The following is a 15,956-nucleotide window of genomic DNA, read 5'->3' on the forward strand; positions in this document are numbered from 1 at the left end:
GCACACCTGCCCACCCTCGGTGTAAGACGAAGAGAACAAGAGCTAGAGAAGAAAAGGGCATAGCAGAGGGGAAGAGGGCGCGTTACAGAGTGGCATGCAGCCTGGGGAGGGCAGAGTGAAGGGCAGGGCCATGGCTCGTAGGGGTGCAGCATGGTCCGGACGTTGGGGGACTGAGCTGCCAGCATCTGAGGTGTGTGAGGTGCGTGAGATCCTGGCGGCTCCGCTGAGCAGGCGCAGTTTTCCACACGCACCTGGTGTTTCCTCCTTGGAGAATTGTGGCGAGGAGGACGCAGCAGAGGAGAACCCGGTCCTTTAATAATACCCTCTGTGCCAGGCCCTGCTCTGAGAGTCCCTGCGCAGGTGGAGTTTTGTGTCCTAGTGGTGGAGGAAGAAAGACAAGAAGACAAGCGTGTAAGCAGTGAAGCTGGGTGGGAGGGCGGGAGGGGCCAGGGAACACCTGGGAGGAGGTGGTGCAGTCACACACCGCTTACCGATGGGGATGCCTTCTGAGAACCTCGGGTTTACTGCCCACCACGTTTTGTCACTCTTGTGTTTACTATTTGTGGAGTCACTTGAGAGTCAGTTGCAGGCATTGTGCCTCCACCCCAGAATTTTTCAGTGTGTCTTTTTCTAAAACAAAGATGTGCTCGTATATAGCCACGTTAAAATCCTCAAGATCAGAAAATTAAACATGAAGGATAATACCGTTATATGCAGTACACATTCACATTTCTACAGGTGTCCCAGTAATGTCCTTTTTAGCAATATTTTTTCCTGCTTTGGGGTCCAGTCTAGGATCACACATTGCGTTTAGCTGTCACATCTTGTTAGTTGTCTCTAATCTAGCAGCAGAGCTTCTCCACCTTCCTGTGTCTGTCCTGACCCTGACTGTGCTGAAGAGTGCGGGCAGCTCTGTGGCCTGTCCTTCAGTTTGCGTCTGTGTGATCTGACCAAATTCAGAGTGTTCGTTAGGGCAGGAACTGCAGACAGCGTCATGCTCTTGGTGCGTCGCTGCCAGGCAGGAAGCCCGAGGTGTGGTCTTCCCGGGGTGGGTGGGTGTCCGTCCATCGGGAGCTGCTGTTCCCCTTTGTCATCAGTGGGTCATCTGTGGGGAAGTAAGTTGGCCCCATGCAAACATTCTGCCCCTCTCGTTTCAGCATCCATTGATGTTTTTATTACGATGGCTGTAAAGTTGAGATTTTTTTAACCCCATATTGCTTCTATATTTCTTCATTGGCATTCTACAGCATGCAAATGCTATTAATTAATGACTTTTTTATTATTATCAGTATGACCGTGTTGATTTTTTTTATGTGTTGGGGGCGGAGTCTTGCTATGTCGCCTAGGTTGGCGGTGAATTCCTGGGCTCCCGTGATCCTGCCGCCTCCCTGGTAGCTGGGACCACAGGTGCAACACCATGCTCAGATTGGCCTCTCTGCTGCTTATTTCATTCAGTAGGTTAGAACCCATCACTGTCGCTGTTTGGGTGCTCAGATTGTCCTCGATGAGGCTGCAGGAAGTCCCTCTAACTGGATTCTGTGCTCTTTTCATAAATGGCCTCTGTTTGCTCAGTCAGGGTCTCGAGCTCATCTGTTCAGAGCAAAGGAAGTGTCAGGAGAGGACTGCTGGGAAGATCTGAAATCATCTGCTTGCCCGGCAGGAGACCACCACGTCTAGGGAGGGTGTTGGGGGTCCACGCGGCGCTGGACCCCAGAAACTGAGGGTGGAGTCAGTCTGCATGGCTGTGTTGTTCAGCTCTGGTGTACTTTTGTGACCTAATTATAGATCTGGAGATGGTGGACATTTGGGTTGCTTTTAGGGAGGGTTTTGCTAATTGGATAAAATTTTAAGCTATAAAGATTAGGATACTAGTGAAGAATAGGAAGAAATTGTCTACTGTCTAACTGTTAATCCATGTGCTTTTTTCCTTTTAGGAATGGATTTTGAAAACTGCAACCAGTCTCTTGAACTTGTAATGAGATAACGCTTAACATTTTCTATGCCATTATGGAAAGGATATTACTGTAACCATGTTTGTATTTGAAATGCTACACTTGCTGTTTATTTTACAGAAAGATCCCTCTGACCCTTTCAGCCTAAATGAGTTACTAGATGAGTTATCAAGGAAACAGAAAGAAGAATTATGGCAAAGGCTGAAGACCTTGTTAACAGACGTGCTGTTAGAAAGCCCGGTGGACGAGTGGCAGGTTGTGCACATCCAGGGTGAAGACGCCATGGAGACAGAGCACAGCTCAAAAATGGTAGCATTTGTTTTTCAAAAATAACAAAATTTCCCCCTTTTTTTTTTTTTGTTAAAAAAAATTGTTTATTGTGTATAATCGAATTTTAAGTTCATAAAAATTTCAAAGTCAAGAATTTTAGAAGCTAAGTCTGTTGTGGTTTTGCCCACTCTTCAGCCCTACCGTTATTAAGCTAGTCCAGTACCAAATACTGATGTTGCTGTTCTTTTAGGACAATTGACTTGTATTTAACTTTAATTCATTTTTAGAGTAAATTAGAGGTATGGCTTGGTTTTTGGAAATTTTGCAACTTAAATTTGTTTTAAAAATTGATTTTAAATTGGTGATTTTAGTTCACTTGTACTTTATTTTTTATTTATAGAGAAAAAACATAGAAATAATTCATGCAGTCACATCTGTGATTCTCGCTTCCGTGTCTGTGATAAATGAAAGTGAGAACTATGAAGCCTTACTGGAGGGTGTGGTTATATTAAATGGTGAGTTGACTGTAAGTGGCTTACTGAAAAGTGGGGCATGGAAGTCATTCCTTGTAAAAGGAAGCACTTGTCCTTGTCCTGAGCGTTGCTGACTTTGGAAGCAGAGTGGTGTGAAGGCACAGCTGTGCTGTCAGGTTCCGGGACTTCAGCTGGAGAAGGGGTGTGGCAGCCAGGCGCAGTGGCTCCCACCTGCAGCCCCAGCACTTGGGAGGCTGAGGCAGCAGGAGAATGCTTGAGGCCAAGAGTTTGAGATGAGCCTGGGCAACATAGTGAGACCCTGTCTCTACTAAAAAAAAAAAAGTGGAAAAGGTGCCGACTGTAAGGGTTGTCCTGAATAATTAGTTTATTTTAAGCTCCGTTTAAATGTTTCAGATGGTGAGATGTTAGTCCCAGCAACTAACTACTGTTGATTACAGGTTTTTCAGGAAAGTCTTTAACTTACAGGACCCGTGATCAAGAGGAAAATATCTGATTGTGTGGTTACCACTGCCAGGTCGTGTCGATTTCACCAAAAATTTGTGACATTGAATTTTTTCTTTAAACACGTTATGAACATGGTCTGAAGAGTAATTGTTGACTCCTGTGGGAGTTTTACCGTACTGAAATTTAAATCGTGGTACTTTCTGGGTTTTAACTGAACTGTAAAACTGTAGTTATTAATTTAGAAGGTGTACTAGTCTGAATGAGAAGATCTGATTGTAAAATATTTATATAAAATTATTGTATAGTGGATATAAAAGAGGTGAAACTAATTTTAAGTAATGATTTCTAAGAAGAATCGCCAAGTGTCCTCATCGTACCCTGCGTGCTATAATTAGTTTCATGTGACAGATTCTCTCATCAAGCTTCTCATTCTTAGAATCACTTAGACTTAGGTATGTGTTCAGGGGTATATTGTTTTATTCTGAATTCTTGAATTGAAATATAGTGTCTTACTAAAAAGTCAACCCTAATCAGTATAAAAATAGCTTGCAAATACTTTGTGAATTTTACCACCAGTTTATTTGTAGTCTCCAAATAACTGGTAAAATGATTAGTGCTAGCATTGTAGTTGCTACCAACTTCCAAGTTAATTCAGAAATTTTATGTTCGTATAATGGCATTCAGATATCTATAGATTATAAGCGCATTATTAGTATTATTTGATTATTGAGCTTTTCTGTTAATAAAAGCACTGCAGTTTTTGTTTTATGATAGTTGCTTTTACTATTTTGCATCTCTGTGCCAAAGTTTGAGGCCAGCACATGGAGGGATGTTCGTAGTGGCTTAGCCGTCAGTGGGCGTGACTGGCTCTGGTGTTAGAAGGGGTTACCGTGGGTGTTGCTGAACTTACGTTTAGTTAGCCTCAAAACCCACCTTTCTAAAGTAAGGCGTTTGGGCAGTCTCATCTCTCTGAGGCTGGCGGTTCTAAAATTCTCTGTCCTATTGGGTCTGTTGTTAATTAAAAAGTTGTTTGACAATTGTTGTAAAGACAGACCCAATAGACCCAGTAAATACTGTATATGAATCTTTTGCTAGTGAAACATAGACTAATATTTTTGCTTAGCAAAGCTTCATAATAACATACAAAGTCCTAATACTCTAAACTATTGAATCTGAGCTGAGAAGAATGTGCTTTGCTGATCAGGCAGTTGCTGGCTCTGTTTCAGGGATTCTGTATGCGTTGCCTGAATCTGAGCGCAGGCTGCGGGGCTGCATCCAGGACTTGTGCGTCAGGTGGTGGGAGAAAGGCCTGCCTGCCAAGGAGGACATGGGGAAGACGGCTTTTATCCTGCTGCTGAGGAAGAGTCTCGAGACCAAGACGGTACGTTTGCTTTCTGAAGTGCCTGCTTTCCCGAGAGGGGACGGTGTCTGACTGCGAGGGGCCTGACTGCTGGGACGGTGTCTGATTGCTGAGACAGTGTCCGACTGCCGGGACAGTGTCTGACTGCGAGGGGCCTGACTGCTGTGGAACTGGGGATTTTTTTAAAAACCGGGATGTTGAGAGGTCAAGGGTGGGTGCGGTGGCTCTGAACTGTAATTGAGTGCCAGGCCCTCTCCCCACCCTCCTCCGTGTGTGGCTTCTGTCCTCCCACTGTGTCTGCACGCTCTCAGGGGGTCACCCCCACCCTGTCTGAGTTCCAGGCAGGAGAGTGGGACGGGCCAGACCTTCCCAACATCTGAGCTGGTGTCGGTATCTGCGGCCACCTCTGTCTGCTGAGAAAGGGGTGGTTCACGGGGCGCGTCGACCCCTCGACTAGATGGGGTCTTCCCGTAGAGAGAAGGGCCGAGCTCCTGGTGACAGGTGGTGGCATCCGTGTGGTCCTCCGAGGACCACAGGGCGTGGCCTGGGCGGGGAGGGCCTCCGACCGTGTGTTCCAAGGAAGTTGAGACCAGGCCAAGGGAGAGCGTGTTTGAAGGTTGGTTGTAACTTGGGCTGTTTCTCACACTTTAATCTTCAGTATACAGTTCAGAAATTTAGAAAAATAACATTTCTTCCCCCTGATCAAGACAACAGGTACTTAGGTTTGTCTCAGAAAATTGTGTGAATGCAAACAAAAGTTACCCATAATTCCACCCCCATGATGGTTGTTTTTGTTTTAAGGGTGTTAAGAATATTTCTTTTTGACACCCCTGCAGAGCTCTACTTCTGTGAGGGATGCTTAGCAGGGTGGGGTGTGAGCTGGAAGGCGCTGAATGTGTGTGGAACGCTGGTACCTGTGCATGTCCCCCCATCTGAGTCCCGAGTCTGTCCTGCCCTCTCCCAGGAGCGGTCGGTTCGTGCAGCAGTGGTGTCTGGCGGCACTGTAGTTGGTTCCTGGCGTGTGCTGCTGGCCAAGGGCGGGATTGAGAAGCTCTTTTTTCTTGTGTCAGAATTTGTCTTTATGCCATCATTGATTTGTCTTTTTAAAATCCATTTCCCCTGCCAATACTGTTTAGTTATTAAATCAAGACTTTATTTATCCATTTAGCGTTGGGATCTTGCCACGTCACCCAGGCTGGACTCAAACTCCTGGGCACCAGTGACCCTCCCGCCTCAGGCTCCCGACTGGCTGGCACTATAGGTGCCACTGTGTGTGGCTAAGCCGTTATTTTTTAATGTCTTCCTAATACTCTAAACTTGTGCTGTTCAGTATAGTAGCCACTAGCCACATAAGGCTATTTAAATTTAAAGTTAAAAATAATGAAGAATTTCTTCCCTTGGTGGCATGAGTCACGTTTCAGCAGCTCAGTAGCCAGAGGCGGCTGCACTGGACAGTGTGGACACAGGACACTTTCGGTGTTGCGGGAGTTCTGCAGACAGTGCTGGGTTTCTGGTTACGTTTGCCGGGGTTTTTAAAAAATGTTCTCTAGCGCTACAGGTGGCATTTGCAAATTTTAAAATCTGTTTTCAACTGTCACTATTTCCTACTCATTTATGAATCAATTAGAAATATTATATAAAACATACTTAGTTTGAAATAGGACTTTACTGTTCATAAAAAACCTAACAACATTTTTGTGCATCATTGCTAGGGTGCAGACATATGTCGGCTTTGGCATATCCATCAAGCTTTGTATTGCTTTGATTATGACTTGGAGGAAAGTAGAGAAATTAAAGATATGCTACTTGAGTGCTTCATAAATGTTAATCACATCAAGAAAGAAGAGGTAAGGAGGTTTTCTCTTTTAGTCTGTCCGTGAGCTGCGTTTTAATAGATGCTGTTCCCAAGTTCATGTTGGTGTTTGCGCTGTGCTCAGTGTTTTCCTGGAGATTGTCACATATTTATTGCACAGCATTTTTACCACATACAGTACTAAAGCAAACGTTTCACAAGTCCTTATTTTGTCATTGGAGTGGATGGTGACAGGTGGCTGTGTGAATCCTGGGGGAGCCATAATTGCATTTTAAATTAAGAATGATTAAAAAGAAGGTTGGGAAAGCCCTTCCCAAGGGATCGACCCGGCCCTCTGCCCTAATTCCACTGTAATTGGCTGATCCTCAAAACTGTCCTTGCACTGCATTCTGTGTTTCTCCGCCCACCTGTCCAGCAAATCCAAAGGGGGGTCTCCGGCCTCCGGTGGCCCTGCCGGTCCTGGGGCCCCTCCTGCAGGTGGCTACTGAGCACTGGAGATGGAGCCTGAGTGAGATGTGCCTTACGCGTATAAAACAGCTCATCAGTAATTTTTATATTTATTATATACCTAATATAATGATAATATTTTGGCTATATTACATAAAACGTTAAAATTAATTGAATCTTTTTTCATTAACAAAGTTCGCACAGCGCCACTGTGCTGGGGTCCCCCTAGTTGGTCATTGCGCACCGACTGTAAGCCCAGGCCGCAGAGGTGATGCAGCCGTCGACGTGCTTTTCCTTGGGGTGCCTGCGGCCCGGCAGGTGCACCTCACCAGGCTGCACCCCTGGAGCTCCAGCTTGACAGGCACTGAGCCTTTAACCACACGAGTCCTTACTTTCCATTTGTAAACGAGGAGGTGAAATGAACTGGTAATTCCGTTACTACCAGCAAATGTTAGACTTAAAGCATTCTCAGGTCTGAGGTCGCACAGCTGTCTGCGAGGGAGCCGGAACGCAGTGTGTACGGACCCCTGGTGGACGTCCCCGATGCTGCTCAGCCCCCCAGGGAGGCGGCTTCCCGGGCCCAGGGCTGCGCAGGCTGCGGCCTGGACCCCCGCTCAGCCTTGGCGCTCGCATTCTGCGTTGTAACTGTGTGCGCTTCCTTTTTACCAATAGCTAACTTTTAACATTACTAAACATTCATAGAATTGTCATTGGGGACTTTCTATTTGGTTGCAGTTTTGACATCATGTCCTTTTTTATTTACAGGGAAGAAGATTTCTTAGTTCTCTCTTCAATTGGAATATAAAGTTTATTAAAATGATTCATGGGACCATTAAAAATCAGTTAGAGGGATTACAAAAGTAAGTATTAAGGGCACTTAAAATTTTTTACTCTCTTAATCTGGTTTTGAAAGATTCTATTTGATTTGACTTTTTTTTTTTTTTTTTGAGACAGTATTGCTCTGTTGCCCAGGCTGGAATGCAGTGGTGTGATCATAGCTCACTGCAGCCTCCAGCTCCTGGGCTCAAGCGATCCTCCTGCCTCAGCTTCCTGAGTAGCTGGGTCTGTAGGCACCACCATGCCCAGCTAATTTTTTCTATGTTTTTTTATAGAGATGGGGTCTCACTATGTTGCCCAGGCTGGTTTTGAACTCCTGGCCTCAAGTGATCCTCCTGCCTCAGCCTCCCAAAGTACTGGGATTATAGGTGTGAGCCACCATGCCTGGCCTTGTATGACTTTTAAAAGTTATATTAATGTATTGGAAGCTTTAGAAATTATAATTGTATTATTCATACTTATTTTGTACCATTGTATTATTGGATAGTTTTTTTCCTTCTGTAGGAAATCATTCAATTCAGTAATGACCATTGAAATTAAGATTTTAAATTGTGGTAGTTCTTTAAACAGTCAGATTGTTTGCCTGTTAAATCTCAGCCCCACTGACAATAACGCCATGTCCCTGGGACTTCTGATGACATTTTGAGTGAATCTGGCCTGGGTTGTGTGGCTGGGGGGCTGGAGCCTGCAGGGTCCAGGGGCCCCGCGGGGAAGGCTGTGCAGTGCTCAGTCTGTGTTTTAGGTCTCGTCCTCACAGCTGCCTCTCGAGGGCTTTGCTTATTGACTCCCCCCATGTCGGGTCGCTGTATAGGTACCAAGTTGGGATTTGGGTCTGGATTCCTGATTGCAAAGCTCCCGTTATATGCTAGATAGATAGCTTTCTCATATTTCCTCATCTGCAGAATATTTTGGGTTGAACCAATAGATTTCTAAATGTCTTTGATTCTAAAGTCACTTCTAGTATTTTAGGACTTCTGTACCTGAGGAATTAGTAGCCTGGAAAGTCCAAAATGACTCCAAGTCAAAAGTTTGTTTATGTTTAAATTTTTTTGGTTTTGGGCTTATGTTCTCATAGTTTCACAGAAATAGTAAAGTTCCGGGTAAGCCTTGGCTGAGGAGAATGAAGTAGGTTGTCACTTCTGTTTCCCTTCCCCAAACTCTTTTAGCTCTACTTGTGCCGCAGGTGGATGTGAGCAACACACCGCTACAGAGACTGTGCAGAAGCACGAGTCTAAACCGAGTTCCTTCCTCCCTAGGGTAGGAGAGTAACACAAATGATACATGTTAAAAGTATAATTCTTTAAACCTACATTACAATATTTTGGTCTTTTTTAATAGGTCGTTGATGGTACACATTGCAGACATTTATTTCAGAGCTTGGAAAAAGGCTTCAGGGAAAATATTGGAGGTATTTTAATTTTATTAAATATTAACACTTATTTTTATGGATTTTAGTTACTAAATAAGTAATCAAGGAGGGTTATTAAGACTTGTGTTCGTGTGCTCTGTCAAGTTAAAGCCAGAGAAGAACGTCTGTGTGGCGGGAAGGACGTCCAGTGCTCACGGCTGCTCAGCGTGGCGCTGCCCACTGAGGTGGCCGCAGGAAGCTGAGCTTGTACCTTTCGTCACGGGGCAGCTGTCGGCCTGCACTGTCCTGCACGGGGTGGGGGGGTGTCGGGTACTCGGAATGTGCCCAGTCTGAATTGAGAAGTGTTGCAAGTATAAGAAACACTCCATATGGAAAAAGAAGAATATAAAATGTCTCACTTATACTTTTTAAAAATATTGATTGCAAATTGAAATGATAGTGGTTGGCTATGTTGGGCTAAACAAAATACAGTTGGCCCTTCGTATCTGTGGGTTCGCATTCATGCATTCAACCAACCGTGGATCTAACATGTCTGGGGAAAAATTGAGCACGTATAGACTTCTTTTCTTGTCATTACTCCCTAGACGTACAATGTAATAACTGTTTACATGTATCATGTGTTATGAGTAATCTAGAGACGATTTAGAGCGTCCGGAGGCTGTGGGTGGGTTACGTGCAAATGCACCACTTTGTATCGGGCTTGGGCGCCTGTGGACTTCAGTGTCCAAGGAAGGTGCTGGAACCAGTCCCCCATGGATACCGAGGGACCAACTACGTTATTAAAATAATTTTACCTGTTTCTTTTGTCTGTTTTTAATGTGGCCACTGGAAAATGTGACGTTGCATTTGTGGCTCGTGTTGTTTCTGCTGGACAGTGCTGCTCAGGTCCTCACGTCACCTCCGTTTGTTACGTTACTTAAGGACCTAGAAGGCCACAGTGTGGCCTTCAGGCTGCAGGTTCCCCACCCCTTCTTTTTCTTGAAACCTGTGCCGTCGACATGTTGAAGAAAGTGGGCCAGTTGTTCCCTAGAATGTCCACGTTCTGGTAGCTAGCTCTAAAGGTTTGGGTTCAGTCTTCATGGCCCAGTAACTTGCCAGCTAGTGCTGTGTGTCTCATACTTCCTCCAGGCCACAGGCTACGTGGGTTGTCCCACATTAAGCGATGCTAGGATTTATCAGTGTCTTCAGGCTAAGGTGATTTTCTGAGGTAATGGAGCAGGTTAATATTCATAGCAGTGTTTCCTTGGGTCCTTCCCTAAGGCTGTGCAAGTCCTGTGTGCCTGTGAGGGGGCACAGAGTGAGGGGTGACAGACCCCGTGGTCCGCTGGGGTTTGGGCTGTTCTTGGGGGCTTGGCCTCTCCCAGCCGCCGCACCCAGCGGCTCCCACCCCGGCCTGGACCAGCCCTTCTCAGCGGCAGCCCCAGAAGGTCTGGCTTCGGTCTGGAATCCGGCCTCCCCCGCCGAGGTAGCTCTCTTTCGGTTCTGGGGAGGCTGTCCAGGGCCGTGGAGACGCGGGGGTGGGGCTCCACACGCACCACAGCCTCGGTCTCTGGACTTGGATTTGAACGGCTGCGAGTTCTGGGTAGAACTTGCCTTGCCGTTTGGCACAGATTTGATACTCAGTCAAATGAGATAGAAGCAGCTAAGCGTTCTCCTTGGTATATGAAAACTAAAGGAATCTAAGACATACGGACGTAGAATAGGAAATCTCTGGTGAAAGGATCCAGGCTTTTCCCCATGAGACACGATACTCGAGCGCTGCACAGCCTGTCGGGTCACCTGCGGGACCGCGTGCCCAGCGCCCTGCCTTGCGTTTGTCGTTTCAGACGATCGAAACCGAGTGCATCCAAGACCTCATGTTCCACGGGATCCACCTTCCACGGAAGTCCCCAGTGCACTCCAAAGTGCGCGAGGTGAGCCGGGCTCTTCGTCGCACCAGCTGAGAACAGACTGTTGTTGAAATACTGTCTCTTCCGTTGTGTTTTGGTTAAATTCAGCTTTCACAGGCATCTGTCAGAGGGATTTCTCAGGATCTTGATATCTGGTGTCTGGCAGTTTTATTCCTACCATGAAAGTTTCAATGAGGAAAGCAAAGGTATATTGTTGTTAAGGTAGTCGTACTTTATTTGAGCAACCTTTAATTCAGTTCTCTGACCAAAGAATTTCTAGAATCATCACTTTTTTTTTTTTTTTTTTTGAGACAGAGTCTCACCCTGTTGCCCAGGCTAGAGTGCCGTGGAGTCAGCCTAGCTCACAGCAACCTCAAACTCCTGGGCTCAAGTGATCCTTCTGCCTCAGCCTCCCGAGTAGCTGGGACTACAGGCATGCGCCACCATGGCCGGCTAATTTTTTCTACATATTTTTAGTTGTCCGGTTAATTTGTTTCTATTTTTAGTAGAGACGGGAATCTCGCTCTTGCTCAGGCTGGTCTCCAACTCCTGACCTTGAGCGATCCTCCCTCCCGCCTCAGCCTCCAAGAGTGCTAGGATTACAGGCGTGAGCCACTGTGCCCTGCCTTAGAATCACCACTTTTTGCCACTATTACTGTTTCAAAGATCTTAGAGGATGTTTGAAATTATTTTTATTAGTTACTTTTATACATTAAATTCCCATTTTGGTGTTCTGAAAACCAGATGAAATAAATGTTTTTATAATTTCTCTCGATAAGATGGTTTTTTTTTTTAGAAGGTAATCTCAGAATGTAGGTAGGAATTTTGTCGTTACGTGTCTGAGTGGTCTGACTAGAGAAGGCGCCACGCTGGGTGTCACGGCACTGGCGGGGCTGCAGTAAGCGTGGTGGTCCCGGCAAGGGGAGGCGGGGGACGGGGTCTGAGTGCCGGGCGCAGTCGAGGCAGATCTGGCGGTCGCAGAGTGCGCAGCGGGGCCGCGCTTGCTGCTGTGGTTGTGGCAACCACGAGTCAAGAAGCGAAGTGGACAAAGACTGCCTTTTTCTTTGTTTTTTGTGTAGTGAGATTACTATTTGTATGTTATAAATGTATTAATTTTGAATGGATAAGGAAATATTTGACATTATTGATGATTTAGTTTGTTACCCAAGGATTAAGAACTCAGGTTTATCTAGATCACTGAGTTTTCCAGAGGGTTTAAAAATTATGATTTTATATATTTAGGCTAAATATATTAAATGAATCCCTCCACCCCTCTCCTAATCCCGGTGTGGCTTTATTTAGTTGTAGTCAGTTTGGGTTATTTATTTCACATACATGATTTGGTGTTTTAAATTCTGTTTAGTAATAAAGAATTGCATCATATTAAACTACACAAAAAATTTGACATAGTTGCTTCACTTTTGGTGAACCAAATAACTAATGACTTTTTTTTCATATTTTATTTCTTGTTATGGTAGTTTTAGTAATTAAGATATTATAAGTATAGATATAGCTATTTGGTAAGTTTATGGAAAAAAGCACAAAAATAATTCAAAGGAAGAATATTAGATTTCACTTTTCAAGTGAAATGTATTACTGGACTTGAAGTAATTAACGTTTATAACACATTATAGCTTCTTTCTCAAATTGTTTTTTATTTGATAAGTATTAAATTTATCTGATACATTATCTTATTGATATGCTGAAAGAAACTTCATGAAGTTCTTCAGACATCATTTGAAGGTAGAAATCCTGATATATTGATGAAGATGTTCTAGAATTAGTGAGTACTCATGGTTGCACAACTCTGAATATGCTACAAACGACTGAATCGTACACTGTAAAAGTGAATTTTATGGCATGGGGCATAGAAAATCTTTCTGTGAAGCGAGTATACCACCAATACCAAAACTCGGATCATATTATGCACAAAAAGGCAGACTATAGACCAAGGTCGCCATCGTTAAAAACTCCAAAATAATCAGAATCAATAATCTCCAGATGCTGGGTCTTTTAGGGTAAAGTTGATACAAGCAGCTCACTTAAGGGACGGGCTGTTGTTTTCGGTTGGTTTCAGGAGACCAAGTCTCACTGTGCCGGGTGCCGTGTCCGACCGCAGCTGCTGCAGTCTGGATTTGCAGGCACGAGCCACTGCGCCCGGCCGGGGCTGTTGTTTCATAGCCTGTTCAATTCTAAAAGTTTTCCATTTTTCGCTAATAAATTTTAGCTCCCAGAGTGTGAATTAAAGAAGTCAGGCAAAGGTGGTTGATGCTGGGGATAAGCATCTATAAGGAATTGCCGGAAGGTTCTGGCTGGAGAGGCAGAAAGGACAGGAAGCTACAGGAGGGGCCGTTTCAGTTACTCGCGATTTCTGGGAGGTTCAGCTCGTGCCGCGAGGGGCCCTGTGGTAGCTCCTCCGTTGCTGCCGTGTCTTGACACAGCCGTGCACTGCGAGTTGCTGAGACAGGTTCAGTCAGAGCGTTTGGACCAGAGGGGGCTTGGGTCCCACCCCGGCAGATGCCTCCCCGCACCTTTCTGTGCCACCCTGAAGGGTCAGGGGTCAGATGGCCAATACTGAGGTTATGTGGCTGTTGGCAGACAGTGGAGGCCGGACCCAAACCATTGTGTAGCTCGGGGTCATTGATCTTTATCTCAGCGTGTAGAGTGCTGTCTTGTGTCCTGTAGCTGGTCCTGTCGGGGAATCGTCGTGACGTGGTGTCAGGGCCTCCTGTGGGGGAGAGAACAGCCCCCTCCGGGTTGGTCGTTTCAAGAGCAGCGTTGCAGCCTGCCTTTATTCTCTGTCGTCTTTGTTTTTTGGGCCTTAGGTGCTGAGTTACTTTCACCATCAAAAGAAAGTTCGCCAGGGAGTGGAAGAGATGCTTTATAGGTTATACAAACCCATCCTCTGGAGAGGATTAAAGGTACGCACTTTAAACAGTTTATCCCTGTGTGGAATGCACCAGTCGTGCTTACGAGTCCAGCAAACTGTAATTCAAAGTTGTTAATTGGGTTGTAAAAATAAGATTTTTGACTGAGTGCTTTGTGGAATTTTGGAAAAATGTTTTTTTCCTTTTATCAAAAGCAGTTCTTGGGTCCATTTAACTGGAAATTTGGATGAGCTAGGTGCTGACTGCACAGGTGTTTGAAGGCACCGTGCTGTGGGGGGACCAGAGGCACACGGTGGGCACCTGCCGGGGCAGAGGCGGCCCGGCGTCCTCTCTTGGGACACAGTGGTGACCATTTCTTCGTGACACGAGGGGGCTTTGCAGCCAGGAAGCTGATTTTTCTTTTTTTTTTTAAGTTATCTATTGACATTGAACAGAGAGTTCTGCTTAGTTTAAGGAAGGCCTTACAAAGTTCGGTCAATTTAAGTGTTATGTTTTTATTTGTAAATAAGTGTGTTGAGGTAATCAAAGTGTTACTTTGGGAACACTGGACTTGGGCCTTTTTATGTTAACTCTCTGGATTCTGAAGTACTTTTTGTCATCACAGGCCAGAAACTCTGAAGTTCGCTCAAACGCTGCACTGTTGTTTGTTGAAGCGTTTCCTGTCAGGGATCCAAACCTCCGGGCAGCTGAGATGGATGGTGAAATTCAGAGGCAGTTTGAGGAACTCTACGTACGTGTGCTGTGTGGTCGGGCGTCTGTGGGCTCAGCCCTGTGCAGGCGGGCGCTTGGCACTCGTGTGTCCCCCGCCCCACCTGTGTCCCCCGCCCCACCGTGCGGCCCGCTCTGTCCACGGCCCGCGCTCCAGACCTCGTCCTTCCTTCTGAGAAAGGCCGGTTCTCTCCTGGGACCTTCTGCAACTGTGTGGACCCGTGTGTCCTTTTCTCTTCCTTAGTCACTTTTGGGACATTTAATTACTACCTTGTGTGGCTTTTAACATTTTACGTGTGTTCTTATTGTTTCCTCGGTGAGACGGGGTGTCACCTAGCGTGTGCTCTGGTGTCAGGACCCCAGTGTTTGAGTCCACTGCCCTCACGTAATAGCTGTGTGACTTTGGGCAAGTTCCTTCACTTCTCTGTGTCACGGCCTACTGTAAAGTTGTTGGATAGTGTAAAGCAGACCTTGCGTACGGTTCAGGGCAAGCCTGTAGAGGATGCCCGAGCGGTGCGTGTGGGCCGTGCTGGCTGGTCTGCAGACCCCGCTGCGTGAGGAGCGGGCCCGAGGCCCCCGCCCTCAGCAAAGCCTTGCAGATGGGGCACGGCAAGCAAGGCGCCACTGTTTCAGGCTGGTTCTTGTAAACACGCTGAGATCCAGGAATCTGTACATTTCTGTAGCTTGAAGTGTCTGTCGTTAAGTTGTGAATCCCCAAAGTGCTAATGTGTAAAGCAAACTTCGATGTAAAGGGAGCTGATTTAAGATTTTCAAGCCTTTCCCCTCCTGCCTACAGAGCCTGTTAGAAGACCCTTACCCGATGGTCCGCTCCACAGGGGTCCTTGGTGTCTGCAAAATAACCGCCAAGTACTGGGAGATGCTGCCGCCGACCATTCTCATCGACCTCCTGAAGAAGGTGACCGAGGAGCTGGCGCTCGACACGAGCTCAGCCGACGTGCGCTGTTCTGTCTTCAAGGTGCAGTGTCAAAGTTGTACCAGCAACGTTTGCTTCCTATAGAATAGTCAGAAAACAGAGAGAAGGAGAAAGGTACAAATCACCCGTAATCCTATTCCATGGAGATAACACCGTTGACGTTTTTGTGGTATATCCCAAGTGAGGCTTTTAAAAACCAAATTAAAAGTATTTTCCACACACAAAAAAGTGGCTATTTGAAATAAGGGTAGTTTTTAGTGTGTGGAGGGCAGGGTCCCAGCATTGTTGGATTTATCCTTTTCTGTCTCTGTGCCACATCTTGGAGCGAAGGCACGTGTGTAAGCCGGTCCTCGGTCTGTCAGCACAAAATGAGGCCACGTGGATCGGGCCGTTGGGCCGTGGAGCTGGTGGCCTTGGTGTTGGTGGCTCCTGACGCAGCCCCTGGTTTCCAGCTCTGGAGATGGGTCGCTGGGCATCCTGGTGAGCATGCAGGGGCCAGGCTGCAGGGGCTCTCGCGGACCTACCTGCTCCTTGCGCTGGGGACTCACCCT

At 46.1% G+C, this 15,956-nt stretch overlaps 1 protein-coding gene across 2 annotated transcripts in view; it reads left to right on the plus strand.

Moving 5' to 3' along the window:
- Window positions 1-15,956, plus strand: part of NCAPG2 (non-SMC condensin II complex subunit G2) — a 53,149-nt gene that overhangs the window by 2,972 nt on the left and 34,221 nt on the right. For both annotated transcript variants that reach the window (XM_045564790.1, XM_045564789.1), the window contains exons 3-12: window positions 2,073-2,261; window positions 2,623-2,737; window positions 4,387-4,541; window positions 6,233-6,367; window positions 7,546-7,640; window positions 8,956-9,025; window positions 10,813-10,899; window positions 13,701-13,796; window positions 14,368-14,493; window positions 15,268-15,447. In XM_045564790.1, coding sequence (XP_045420746.1) covers window positions 2,073-2,261; window positions 2,623-2,737; window positions 4,387-4,541; window positions 6,233-6,367; window positions 7,546-7,640; window positions 8,956-9,025; window positions 10,813-10,899; window positions 13,701-13,796; window positions 14,368-14,493; window positions 15,268-15,447 — 1,248 coding nt within the window. The remainder of the gene's footprint in view (window positions 1-2,072; window positions 2,262-2,622; window positions 2,738-4,386; window positions 4,542-6,232; window positions 6,368-7,545; window positions 7,641-8,955; window positions 9,026-10,812; window positions 10,900-13,700; window positions 13,797-14,367; window positions 14,494-15,267; window positions 15,448-15,956) is intronic.

The sequence above is a fragment of the Lemur catta genome, chromosome 11 (genome assembly GCF_020740605.2).
Source record: "Lemur catta isolate mLemCat1 chromosome 11, mLemCat1.pri, whole genome shotgun sequence".
NCBI lineage: Eukaryota > Metazoa > Chordata > Mammalia > Primates > Lemuridae > Lemur > Lemur catta.